The sequence below is a fragment of the Sinocyclocheilus anshuiensis genome, unplaced genomic scaffold (assembly GCF_001515605.1).
Source record: "Sinocyclocheilus anshuiensis isolate Anshui unplaced genomic scaffold, SAMN03320099.WGS_v1.1 scaffold147, whole genome shotgun sequence".
NCBI lineage: Eukaryota > Metazoa > Chordata > Actinopteri > Cypriniformes > Cyprinidae > Sinocyclocheilus > Sinocyclocheilus anshuiensis.
The window spans coordinates 883,119-897,753 of record NW_015549585.1 but is presented as its reverse complement, the minus strand read 5'-3'; the positions used below and the strand labels follow the sequence as shown (position 1 = coordinate 897,753).

Sequence of the window (14,635 nt, the reverse complement as noted above, 5' to 3'; positions counted from 1 at the left end):
AAAAGTGAAGGGGGTCTGAATACTTTCCGTACCCACTGTATATATATATATATATATATATATATATATAATGCACGAGTCCATATGGACTGTCATTATGCTGTCGTTATTTTCACAGTATGACAGCCACTGATCACTTTATTCCTTCATTGCATGGAAATGAGCAGCATGAACATTTGTCAAAACCTCTTCGTTTGTGTTCTCTGAATGATACCAAGTCATACAGGTTTGAAACAACATCAGGGGGAGTACATGATGACAGGATGTTCATTTTTGGATGAAATATGCCTTTAATTTATAAAAGTAAAGAAGAACAGCAAAAGAAAGATGATATGATGACAAAAACACCCCACAACAGAACAAAAAAAAAGAAAATAGCATCCAAAATCCCCAAATGCAGAGATTTATATGACCATTATAGTGATCCAAGCAAGACAAGACAGTTAATGTGTTTGGTTAGTAGTTGGTGATTCTGGGTGGATGAGGAATCAGTTGAGTTCCCACGTGTTGCCAAGCACCGAAAAGGGATTTTGGGGCGAAGCAAGTGCAGAGATGACGGATGAGAGTTTGCCATGCACAGGTCGTATATACACGTGATGATATTTACAGAGGTGGATATACAGAAGACACACAAACAGACTCAACAGGAGCGTGTGTACCTTTCTACCACAACTGGCCGAAGCACCAATACAGCAAAGCCAGGAATAGACCGATGAAAATGGCTTGGACAGGCTGCAATATGGATGGCTAGAGGAGGGAAGGGATATTACAAATAAAACAAAAAATCAATCTTCAAACTATTCAACGGAAATCAGGCTGGGGGAGTCAAACAACTACAACAAACATACAAACGTATACAAACAAAAATGGCCATAAAAAGGGGTGTGGTGGGAGGGACCATCGATAAATCAACACAAACAAAAATATCAAACGCCCCAGAACCACAAACACATTTAAACATCTAGAAGCAGGAAGTCAAGAACGAGGACAGTGTTCAAGGCATTAATAAATCACAGCAAACAATAAACTGTTTATTGGCATTCATCTAAAGAACAATTTATCTACAATTTATCAGTGTTAAATTCAAATCACAGACACATGAAGTGATTGTGACTGCAAATCGGCAGTGTGCAAGGGATTGTACTAAGGGAATTGTGGGATATTAAGGTGATGACTACAGTTTTGTGTAGCACATTCAAAAAACTGAAGTGCACAAATGGCCAAAAACAAGGAAAATGTGTCAAAAACAGTGGAAAATATTCTTCTCTTGGGTGAACCTGAAAATGAAAAATCTCAAGTCTTTGAGGGGTTAATAAATATATTAGGGCTGTCAAAATGGCTGAAAAACTAAATTCGAATTTTGTACTTAAATATTATCAAAATTCTAATTATATTCTCATTTAAAATGCATAATTTCAGTTAGGGTGAAGAAAAGCTTTTGGCTTCTCTTCTGAGGCCACAAGAGGGCGCATCATGCAAAATATTACTAATGCACGTTTATTCAAAGTATGAGATAACATGACTATCTGTGAAAAAAGTGCATAATGTTTAAAATAATGTTTATAAACCAATTATAATTAATTAAGTTGCTTAACTATGAACAAAACAGCATCATGTATGTACGTATGTATGCATAGTTTAATACAAAGGGTCGAAAGCCAATCACACAAGAGTACATTTCTCATTTAAAAACATGAGATGCAGTGGGATGGGGGGAAAAAACCTGCCATAAAGTCTCGATATGTTTTTTCAAAGTTAAACTTGCATTAATTTTACATGGCTTTCTAAACATGTGGCTCCTTTGTGCGAGATGTGGGTGCAACGTGATAGATGTACCTCTAGAAAATGCGTGAAATGTGTTTTCTGTGTGAACAGCTTGGTTTAAGTTTTGACGTAAACAAAATCTTCTCCACATTGAGGTTCTCTTTTTCCACAATATTTTTAATTAACAACGCAGCAGCGCCGCATCTAGTGGCTTCAACTGGATAGGCTAACAAAAACATAATGCAACTACACATCGTCATCGCATCTCGTGCGCCACTGATAAGGCTGCCTCCTTAACACACACCTAAAATTCGAATGCAACGTTTTTGCATTCGAATGTGGATTTTAATTTTAAATTCAACGAATATTCGAAATTCCGTTTTTTTTTTGCCAGCCCTAAAATATATACTCAATATGAGCTGATAAAAAAATAACAATATCTAATGAAAACTACGGTGTATTTTAGCTACAGCTTTTTAAGGTATTATAGAACATCTGAATGGACCTATGATGCCTACAAATGCTGAATTGCAAATAATATTTGCTAACAACTCACAAAATCGTGTGAGATGTGTGTTCTGCTGCGCTTTCCAGAGCCATGCAAAACAGTGAAGTAAGATCTATCACTGGTTGCTGACCACCGCGTTAAATGGCGTAATGTAGACGACAGCTAATTAATTGGAGTAAGATCTTAATGCTGGCTTAGTTTTTTTTTTGTTGCTTTGTAAATGATATGTGCTGGCTGTGAGACTCACATTGCTGCCCTTCTCCTGCAGGAGCTTGAGGTTGACCTTGCACTGTTCCAGCTCGTCGTTGATGGAGTATTTCTCCTGCTCCGTCTGCTCATACTGCTGCCGAAGATCTGAGAGCAGATTCTGAGTGTCGTCGTACTGGAGAGAAAAATAGAGATTATGCAATCATTGCACCAAAAACAAACAAAAAAAAATGTTTGGGGTGTGTACGTTTTTTTTTTTTTATGTTTTTTAAAGTGTTCTGCTCACCAAGGCTGCATTTATTTGATTAAAAATACAGTCAAAATTTGAAATATTATAACTGTATAAAATAACTGTTTTCTATGTGAATCTATTTTAAAATGTAATTTATTCCTGTGATCAAAGCTGAATTTTCAGCATCATTACTCCAGTCTTCAGTGTCACATGATCCTTCAGAAATCATTCTAATATGCTGATTTGCTGCTCAAGAAACATTTTCTATTACCTATGTTGAAATCAGTGCTGCTTTATATTTTTGTGGAGATGAATAATAAATGTTTTGTAGCATTATAAATGTCTTTACTGTCACTTTTGATAAATTTAATGCAACCTTGCTGAATAAAAGAAATGAATGTGTTTATGGTTGTGCATTTTGGCAACTTGGTTTCAATAAAAGGTCTGGGTGGTCTTCGGTTGCTCATACCTCCTTCTGCAGGTCTCTGGTGTGGCTTTCGGCTTGAGCCAGTTGGATCTTCAGTTTGCTAGCGTCCTGTTGGTGCTGGTCTCGTATTGAGCCCAGTTTATTCTCCAGGTCACCCTGGGATTTCTCCAGAGAGTTTAGGCTGCTGCTCAACGTTGCACTCCGCTCTCTGGAGCTGCAAAACAAAGAAAGGAAAATAGTCAAAGATTGTGCTGTTTACATTCTGTGGCGTTTTCAGAAAATGAACTAATGAATGGAATAAATTCATGTCATGGAAAAGAATGTTGTAGAACATTCCTAATAATGAAGTGAAGCTTTAGGGCTGATGAGCTCATAAAGGTGACTTATAAAACGATAACGTCAGAACAGAGACGTACACACACAGCCTAGGGTGGAGATTAAGTACAGGACAAAGGTGCTTAAATATTACAACGATAACCAGTTGTTTAAAAAAGTATCAATGAAAAAGTCTTCTGTAAGTACAAAGAGATGCAGCTGTTGTGCAATATGGTGATTCAAACATTCTTCATTTAAGAGAGCAGGTGTGGAATCTGACAATGTACTTGAAACCCGTTTAAAAATAGTGACACATGTTTGTTGTGTGAAATGATCTAAACGACACAGAGAGTCTGTTTGTGTGAATGCGACCCACCTGTCGAGTTCTTCCTCTAGTCTGTGGAGTTTCTGTATCAGTGTTGTCTTCTCAGCCCGCAGACTGTCACATTCATTCTGCAGACTAGAGCACTCGGCCTGAAGCTTCTCCAATTCACCTGACAGAGACAGAGAGAGAAAAACTAATTATAAAACTGATTCCCTCCACTCACTGCCCAAACACCTCATTACACAATGTATTTAACTGTAACCATTGTTCAGTTCATTAATGTAAAAAAAAATAAAAATTACATTTTTAAATATACATAATATTTATGTGTGTGTGTGTGTGTGTGTGTATAATCTTATTTAATATATAAATTTATACAACAGTTCGTTCTGGTTCTCAAATCTGATTGGTTGAGAACCGTGAGATATTGTACTGGTATCGCTACAGGAACGCCCTTTCACAATTTTGTATCACTCCGCTTGTTCTAGCCGGGTCTATGTTTTTTTTTAATTATTCACTGAGCTCATCGTAGAGTATGTTAGTTAATATAAGAAGAAACATCTAGCTTCGCGGTCTCTCTCGCTCTCATTTGGATGCACGTCTTGCCGCATTGTTTCTCTCTTATAACCTCATTATTTCTCACTAATAACCTAACTGAAGCAGCACATGCCCTTGATACGAATTCTAAAAGTGATCAGCATGATGCTGATATAGAGCCGGTATCGCTCTCGTACTCGAGTGATATTGCTCATATATAATTTACTTTATAATCCCTCAAGGCAAAAATTATTTTATTAATTCATTTTCTGCAATCTATAATAAAACCAGTTAAAACCATCATCTGATTTAAGTGATGACACAATATCAAAACAAAATCACACTTATAGTTATTCAAAACACAGGTTAATTTAACACATCCTGTCTTTCGCTCCAGTGTGTCTGTGGGCAAACTTTTTGGTTTCAGATTGGAATTTTTATTTTGGTACATCGCTAGTATTAATTTTATCCTGTCGGGTTTAATTTCACTGGTTGAGATTCTGTGTAGCCTAAAATGGCTTTAAAAGATCTCAGAAGCACTGTCAAAACACTTTTAGGCACATTTTTCTGTGAAAACCAAACGAGGATCCAATAAATAATAAATAAACCCAGCAGAATGGACGATAATAAAACTGTTTCCGTGACTCTGGACGACACATTAAAGAGGGCCTGGAGAGAAAGACCCTAGTGAAATTAATACCGCATGTGTGCCTTCTCAATACGTGAAGAAATCAGTCTTGTGAAATGCAAAGACTTAAAGAAACACAGCAAATAAACATTTAAAATCACACTGTTTTGATAGTACAGCCACAACACACATGCATTACACTCTGCTGTGGAGAAACATATATTCAATCTTTGAACTTACACTACCATTTTAAAAGTTTGAGGTCTGTGAGATTTTTTTAAATGTTTTTAAGAAATCTCTTCTGCTCACCAAGGCTGCATTTATTTGATTAAAAATACAGTACAATTGTGAAAAAATATTAACATTTAAAATAACTGTTTTCTACTTGAATACCTGTTAAAATCTAATTTATTTCTGTGATCAAAGCTGAATTTTCAGCATCATTACTCCAGTCTTCAGTGTCACATGATCCTTCAGAAATCATTCTAATATGCTGATTTGCTGTTCATTATCAACATTGCTTAATATCTTTTTTGGAAACTTTTGTGGAAACTTTTTTTTTCAGGATTCTTAGATGATTAGAAAGTACAACAGAACAGCATTTATGTGAAACAGAAATCTTTTGTAACATTATAAATGTCATTATTATCACTTTTGATCAATTTAGGGCATCTTTGCTGAATAAAAATCTCACTGACCCCAATCTTTTAAAAAGTACTGCATGTTTTTTACTTATTTAACTTACTCAATTTTCTTCTCATGGCCAGTCACTCAGAAAAACTGAACTCAAACAATGCAAATGAGAGGAAACAAATGTTTCCAAATAGGAATCAAAGGCGCTAGAAAAGAGAGAGATCAGTGATGATCTCAGCCATTGTTCCTCTGAAGTCAGCTTGATTTATGACATCCAGGGAACATTACAAGCCAAACAACACATGAGGGACGCAGCAGGTTCGCCGCAGGAGCGCCGATGACGACATGCTAAGCTGGCCCGACCGCTGAACCGGGTCTGGGTTTAACAGTGATTCTGCTCAGCTAGGGCTCCTAACAGCCAATAACCGATGGAGTACCTTGGAGTTGGCTAGCTCTTTCCTGGTGCTGGCCCTGGAGCTGGAAGCTGGCCTGCAGGTTGCTGATCTCCACTTCGTACTTGGCTGCCGTCTGTCTCCATTTGTCCAGTTCGGCGGTGACGGTGCTCAAGTCTCCCTGCAGGGCGGCGATCTCACGTTCCCGCTCAGCAGTGGCAGCCTCCATGGCGTGCCGGAGCAGCAGGATCTCCTCCTGGGCGCTGTAGAGCTCCTCGCGGGTGGTGGTGATAGTGTTCTCTCTCTGCTCACGCAAAGCTTCCATGTCAGACTGGAGCTTCGCCAGTTGAGCTGAAGACAAAGAAGAGTTACAGTGATTTCGCCATGATTAATGGGTGGTAATACGCCTAAAAATCACCTTTAAAGTTGTCCAAATGAAGTTCTTAGCAATGCATATTACTAATCAAAAATTAAGTTTTTATATATTTACGGTAGGAAATTTACAAAATATCTTCATGGAACATGATCTTTACTTAATATCCTAATGATTTTTGGCATAAAAGAAAAATCTATAATTTTGACCCATACAATGTTTTTTTGGCTATTGCTAAAAATATACCCAAACGACTTAAGACTTAAGTTTTGTGCTCCAGGGTCACATATTTGGTTTTGGAGGGCTGAAATCATTGACCAAAGCTGTGACATTTAATAAGCATTTCTGCAATGGCTAGTGTTGGATTAACGATATTGATTTCTCGTTTTTAATAGATCTCCATTCTGTTGAATAGAGATCTTTTAGTCTGTGCTGTTTTCAGTTCAGTAAACATTACTTATAGAATGTCTGAAATCCAATAATCGCATTAAGGTTTGAGCTTTTGATATGTGCAAAAAAAGCCTGAGCATTCAAATTGTTATTTTTATAACAAAATTCAAACAATAAATGTTGTTTTGATGCTCCTTCATGTGTCGTAACAGACCGCTGTAGCACCTCAGTTCAATCGGCACGTGAACCAATAATCTCTTCCTCTTTACTACTAGTTATAGCAAAAAAACATGAATGAACATCAGAAGGTATGCTGAATAAAACTGTACGACATAACGAAATGCATCATGTCTAATTTAATCACTCAAAGTGTTTCAATAGTGTAAAATCATCAATAAAACATAACTTTTACCTCAGGAAAGCCATTCAACTTCCATGAACTCATTAGTCAGCTAGAAAAAATAACTTTAGAGAGGAGCATTTTCATAAATATATGCACTATATTACATACTCATTATATTTTTACTTAACCTCATATATTCATTATTTAATGCATGTTTAAATAAATCTGTCATGAAAACAATCTTTTTATTACAGACACTGTTTAAATGTTAATATTTCATTAACGAATTGGAGCAGAAATATAATTATATCATTAAAAAGTTTATATAAAACTGCCTTATGTGCAACTTACATGTTTATGTGCAACTCAGTTTTGTTTTTTTTAGTTTTTTTTTATGTTGATTATTAAAATAAATGTAATTGATTTTTTTTTTTTTTTTTTTAAAGTTTATATAAAACTGCCTTATGTGCAACTTACATGTTTATGTGCAACTCAGTTTTGTTTTTTTTAGTTTTTTTTTTTTTTGATTATTAAAATAAATGTAATTGATTTTTTTTTTTTTTTTTTAATTCAGCTAAATGAAAACTTTAATTTCATAGTCGTTTTTTTGGTTAAAAAAATATTTTCAATAAAAACTGGGGCAGAACCATAAATCAGTAAACATTTTATATAAAAACCTGCAATTTATATACAACACAGTTTTTATTTGAATGTTGATTATTAAATAAATGTAATTAACTAATTATTTAAAAAAACATTTTTGGTTTTCAGCTAAATGAACATTTTAATTTTGGTTTCAATGTTTAGGTAAAAAAAAAATTCAACAATGATTTGGAGTAGAAACACTTAAAAACCATTAAAAAGTTAAGATAAAAATGCGTTATGTGCAATTTAAATGTTTATATATAACTCCGTTTTTATTTCAGTGTTGATTATTAATTACATTAAATATGTAACTAATTGATTATTTAAAAATATATATTTTTTCTGTTTTCTGCTAAATAAAAATTTAAATTTCGTTTTAATGTTTTTGAAAAAAAAAAATAATTTTGTTGCGTGACTAAAAACTGTTCATCGACCCATACTGACTAGATTTTGAAGTCTTTTTGAAGATTAAAGCACAATTCACAACACACACAAAGTGTGTGAGAAAGGACTCACTCTGTAAGAAGTGGATCTGTTTAGCAGATTCTTCAGTCTGCTGTCTGTTGGTTCTCCTCTCTTCCTCCAGAAGAGCTGATGAGAAAAAGACGCTCAGCGATTCACACAGTGCAATCATGACCCTCGATTATTAATGACGAATCACTATGAAAGGAGCGTTTAGCACCCTGCTGTACCTTGCAGCTCGAGGCATTTCTGTTTGCCAGTGTTGGCGAGCTCTTGGGCCTCCTGCAGCTCTCGGTGGAAGTGTGGAATGACCTGCTCAGTGTCTCCAGCTTCCAGGTTCCTATCCATTTCTACAAATACACACAGAGCAGAGCGTCAGTTACTAATATGTAGTTTTGACTCATATCTAGTGGCATTTAGGTTATTATTTAAATGGTTTATACAAGACATTGCATTTCTAGATCTGCAAAAAACCAGGGGACTTTTGCACAGGAATGCAAATGTAAAAATGCAGCAGTTCCTAATAAAGACATATAAAATCAGATTTCTGTGCTTCTCCTAAAATCCCACAGCCACTGTGAGCGTGAGACCAATCCATCACGATGGGTCAAAACCTTTGGCGCCACAAAAGATACATTCTGTTCGACCCCATGGGCAGAAACATCAAGCACTGAAACACGATTACCGTAAACCAAAATCGAGATGCTTGCTCAGAATCAGTTCATTATGTGAAGGATGAAGTATTTCTGTTTGCTCAGTGAACAACTCGAGTGCAAATGCACAACATGCACCACCTGGCTTGCAACAGAATATCTAAAATGCATCGACACAACTTGAAGCCTGATTACGTAAGTCCAGCGCACGCTCAGACAGCTCTAATGGAAGATCTACAAATGGGCCGTTGAGATGACCTGCATCAGGCCAAGCAAAAGAGACATTAGACACTCTCCTGCGTTCCCTCATATGACTTCATGCCGAGCAAACGCACATTTGCAGTCACTCTGAGGAGCATCCAGTTGGTCTCTCATGTGGTCTTGTAACAACAGGCTTTTGGGAAACCTCCTCTGACCATAAACTGATGAACGTCCCCCTCTCTGAACACTCTACAGATGTCAGTGAAGTCATGTGCTAATTTAAGGGCTGGTAATCTGTCATGATGTCAGACGAAGGGTGTTTACGGCGAGCGAGAGAGTTGCTTTCAGGCAAAATGATGTAACCAACTCGTCTACTTAGCAGTGTTTCTGAAGTTTTGCCATTTATTTAATGAGAGGGTGCATGAAGTGGTGTGTAATCTCATTCTGCTCCTTCTTCAGGGATTTCATCAAGAGCGTCTCAAAAGGATTTTATGGCTGAGATTGTGCATCACAGCCATATAAGGTTACATGTGTTCAGATAACTCTTCATTAAGGCAATTGAATAACTCATGCCAGACGCCTCGGTGTAGATGCAATCTAGGGCCGAATGAGCAATTCAACAGCGCCTCCTAGTGGCACATTTTACCATATATGTGACCCTGGACCACAAAACCAGTCTTAAATCGCTGGGGTATATTTGTAGCAATAGCCAAAAATACATTGTATGGGTCAAAATTATAGATTTTTCTTTTATGTCAAAAATCATTAGGATATTAAGTAAAGATCATGTTCCATGAAGATATTTTGTAAATTTCCTACCGTAAATATATAAAAACTTAATTTTTATTAGTAATATGCATTGCTAAGGACTTCATTTGGATAACTTTAAAGGCGATTTGATTTCTTTTGCACACTCAGATTCCAGATTTTCAAATAGTTGTATCTCGACCAAATATTGTCCGATCCTAACAAACCATACATCAATGGAAAGCTTATTTATTCAGCTTTCATGTGATGTATAAATCTCAATTTTGAAAAATTTACACTTAAGACTGGGTTTGTGGTCCAGGGTCACATATAACAAAAGCTTGTTGGACAAATCAAATCATTATGCAAAAACAAATGGAAATGTCTTATGATAAAAGACAAATACAGCAGAATTCTGAATGACTATTATAAACTGAACAATTAAGATGTTGACTAAAGATATCTGCCTCACAAACACATGGGATCAGAGTTGTTCTCAACCAGGGGGCCATGACCCACTACGGGGCCTAAACACATTTTTAAGGGGGCCAAAAAAAGTCTTAAAATTATTTAATATATGACAAAACAAACTTATAAATAAGCAAAAACAGCTAAAAGTCAAGGTGAAAACTGTCATCATATTTCGTTCCAGAGTTGAATTACTGAAATAAATTAACTTTTCCACGACATTCTAATTTATTGAGATGCACCTGTAGTTAACTAAAGCCATAAAACTTGATGGTACTAAAATAATTAAAGCTGGAGAAAAAATTATAATGAAAAACTACAGAAATACTTATTAAAAAAAAATAATAAAACAAAATTACAAAAAAAAAGTCAAAAAACAAAAACAACTAAATAAAAATAAAAACTATAATAGTATCTAAATGATAATAAATAACACTTATTCATTCCCCCAACTTGTCATTTTTATTTAAGAACCAGGATCCTCGCAGCCTTGGGAAAACCTGGATATATTGATGAATTTTAAAAGTTAGACCTTTTGGACAGGGAAAAGTCGTGAAAATTTCTAGAACGAATACAACTTTTTCTTATGTCAAGCTCTAAAATATTATTAAATTTAATATTAAAATATTATGAGTAGAAATTACTATTTGGATAGAATTGCTATTTGCGTTTTAAAAATAATTTTAAAAAACTTGTAAGCCATTTAAATTCATTATTGAACCCTGAAGAACATTCAGTTCTTGAATGTTCTGAAATTTTGAAATCAGACATTTTACTATTTTGATTTCAATATAATTTATTATATTTTTTTATTATTATTTATTTTAATTGTATTGAATTAATGTAATAAATTATTAAAAAATAATAAATAAAAAAATGGGGGGAAAAGCAGCTTTCTCATTACAGTAGAAGTACCATAAACATGCACACATGGGGGTATTTTGGAGATTGGAGGGGCTTGGAGTCAAAAGGATTGAGAACCACTTATTTAATGGGATGAAAAAGCAGATAACTTCCCTTGGTTGTATTGGTTGTTTCAGCTTGGCACCCAATTTTATACAAAATTAATGCACTTAATGCCTAATCAATATTCTCCATAATTTTCCAAAGATAACTTGTATATACATTTATATATCAATGTACACTGAGTATTCAGCAACTTGACATAGTATGCGCTACACCTAAGGTCCACTTATGAGCTTAGTATTTTTTATTGCACCAGAAAGTGTGATTTACAGTATCTATCCAGATTTCTCCTCATTATCTTCAGCTGGAAACATATGCATGCTACTCAAGTGAAGAATAGTCCCCGTTTAAATCAAGAAGAAATAATAAGGTAGAGAAAAGCTCTTGCAGCACACGTCCCTCTGGTCTTGGCCGCCTCTGAGTCTGCCTGGCACGTCCTACACTTCCTCAAGAGTGCCATCGAACAATGAGGTGCTGAAACTGGCACTTCCTCCCTGATCCAAGCCAGCGCTCCTTATCTGACGTCCCAATAAAGGACATGAGCTCACTGCCATCACGAGAGCTGATGACTGAATTAAGATGAATTGAACGGTGACATTAAGAAAAATGAACGGTGACATTCTGAATAGCCAACACTGAGGTTTCTGCTGTGTCATATCTCTTATTTAGGACAGATACAGATACAGTTCACCAGTAAATCCAGCCAGGTCAAATGACACTAGAGTCGCACATGGCCAATAGTGCTGTGTTCAAAATATCGATACGACGATGTATCGTCACAGAGATTTGACGATACGAGTATCGATACAGCTGGCCCTGTATCGATATTGTGGCACGTGTGCAGCAGTGGACCGCGCTTAATTTTACAACGTTTAAAATTGAGTAGAAAAGTGCGAGGTTTCTAAAAAAGAATGAATAGAGCATCTGTTAATAATCTGGCGGCAGAGGAACACAACTGGGTTGCCTGATATAAAGAGACGTAATCCCCAAAACAGAGCTTTACACTTGCGCAATACGGAAATATCTGCTAAATGTGCTTATGTACTTATCTTTGTCAACCTGGCAACCCTGTGCACACGCGCTCTCTCTCCACTGTGGATAAACGCGCTTGCTTTCTGAAAACAGCGGTTAGCTTGCAGTTTAGCGATCTCCACTTCAATATTCTATCCTCAGAAAAGTGAGATTCATCAACTGTTCATTTACGACAGAGAGAGAGAGAGGCTGTGTATGTATGAATTACCACCGTTTGTCGTGCACACCGCCACGCGAAACGACGTCGCGCGCACTCAAAGCGAAACTTGCGGACGCTCGAGTATAAATCAGCCTTAAATCAGCCTTGAGCGTGTTAGATACAGTGAAGACAGCGCGTTAGTTTAGAACTCTTCCAATTTTTTTTTTTTATTGTAGAGAGTGTTTTAATTTGTGCAATGATAACCTACCAGCAATGTAAATGATTTTTTAAACATATTAGAATGAGTACATTACAATATAAATTTATTAGAACGAGTACATTATTATTTATGGGCTTAAAAACAAGATGCAAACAATCAGAATATTGTACCTGGTGGGGAGTGCACAATGTAAACATGAAACATATGCCATTACCTATATTGTACTGTGGTACAGTTCTGGAGGCCCTTCATAATGCAGAGGTCAACTGCCTGCTCTGCCAATAGTTAGAAATGGCCCTATAGTAAGCAGTGTTTAATAAACAGCTGTTTTTCTAAATTCTGCTGAGGTGAAATTCAGTGCAGTCATGTATCGTGATACGTATCGTATCGTGGCCTCTGTATCGTGATACGTATCATATCATGCCTTTGCTGGTGATACACAGCCCTAATGGCCAAACTAAAACTACACACACAAAGCGTCTACCAGGGGATTTTATCTGCCCCAGCAGGATAATAACACCATATTCTACTTTCGCAACATTTTTTCCACTTTAAAGTCCACTTAGTTTTACTCAAGGTGTCTTGCATCAAAAACACAAATAATTAAATCTCAAATAATAATTTTTCAAGGTATTTGACACTTAGAGTGGATTAAGTTGCTGAATATTCAATAGGCAATGAATATGTAAAGATGGTCGGCCATATGTTAATGAGCTCATGACTGACATCATATTGATTTCTGAATGAGCTGCTTTTATGGTATAGTTCCAATAAATGGTCTTTGTGGACTTCGAATTGGATTAATTATCCATTATGAACGTTATGTAGTATGGCTGTATAATACTTCCTCAAATCCTGTTTTCCATTATATGACCCTATAGATGAGCCTTGATGGTAATGCATGTGTGGGAGCCAAATGTCCTGCTGTCTGATTTGACTCAGCAGGGTGAAAGTAGATGAATGATCTCGATATTTTCAGCCTGAGCGGGTGAGAGTCACAACTGAGCTGATGACATCTGAGATGAACCGCATGAGAAGGGGGCGAATGCCCTCGATTTAGAGGAGCCACTATGACAACTAGAAAACAAACTACCAGTAGAGATTTGTGCTATTTCAACTCATGTCACTGTAGTGTCTATTTCATCACCATTCATTAATGTAACTGCTGCTTAAGCCTGGTTTTAAATTTTTTTTCTAGGAGACAATATGTTGAAGGTCTTTCATTTAAAGCAAACATCACCTAAAAAAAACGGCATTTTCTGCCTGTCTATGCAAAAGTCACCGCCATAGTTGTAGGCTAATGTTGGTGGCTGCCAAAATGTTGCTAAGCAGTTGCTAAGAAGTTTTAGCATGTTTCTGTACTGGTTGCATAGTCAAATTAAATTCACCAAAAAGTTAAAATTGTCATAATTTACTCATCTCCTCATGTGGTTCCAAACATGACTTTCCTCTTCATAACACAAAAGATGATATTTTGAAGAATGTTGGGAATATTGAGTAAAATATATAATTTATGTGTCCCATAAAAGATAGTCAGTTATACAGATTTGGAAAAATATGAAAGTAAATGAGTAAATAAGTGGTGGAATATCCGTTTAAAGTTACTCTGAAAGTTTTAAAATGTAACACTAAAAACATTTAGAATTCTGGAGAAACTAAAAAGTGATGCACTGTATCAGTAAAAAAAAAAAACAGCCCTTTTCTTCTGACTGACAGACATCTGAGCGGCAGCTGTACGTGACATTGTGAAAGCACTCAGCGTCTAATTGGGCTGTAATTGGTTTACATTCCAGACTGTCCTCTGGTGGAACATAAAGTGGGGCGAGAGGAAAGATCTGAGGGAAGGAGATAAACCAGCATGACGCTGAGACACCTGCCAGGAGGACGGCTCGAGCCCACCGCTGTCACCTCCAGCAGATGCAGACCATATATAGTCAGACTGGGGAATAACACACCCTGTTAGGCTGCACAGTTGTGCCGCATGCCAGTCCACTGAGCTCTAATGAGTGCAGATAAAGAGGGTGACTA

General features: G+C 36.3%; 1 protein-coding gene across 6 annotated transcripts in view; it reads right to left on the bottom strand.

Annotated features, from left to right (window-relative positions):
- Positions 1–14,635, bottom strand: part of LOC107657974 (sarcolemmal membrane-associated protein-like) — a 67,007-nt gene that overhangs the window by 2,832 nt on the left and 49,540 nt on the right. For 4 of the 6 annotated variants that reach the window (XM_016446323.1, XM_016446325.1, XM_016446328.1 and 1 more), the window contains 6 exons: positions 8,412–8,531; positions 8,236–8,310; positions 6,014–6,319; positions 3,830–3,947; positions 3,181–3,352; positions 2,520–2,654 (listed from right to left, as the gene is read on the bottom strand). In XM_016446323.1, the coding sequence (XP_016301809.1) occupies positions 2,520–2,654; positions 3,181–3,352; positions 3,830–3,947; positions 6,014–6,319; positions 8,236–8,310; positions 8,412–8,531 (926 nt within the window). Of the gene's footprint in view, positions 1–659; positions 748–2,519; positions 2,655–3,180; positions 3,353–3,829; positions 3,948–6,013; positions 6,320–8,235; positions 8,311–8,411; positions 8,532–14,635 lie in introns of all 6 variants that reach the window. The other 2 variants (XM_016446324.1, XM_016446327.1) reach the window with 1 other exon arrangement.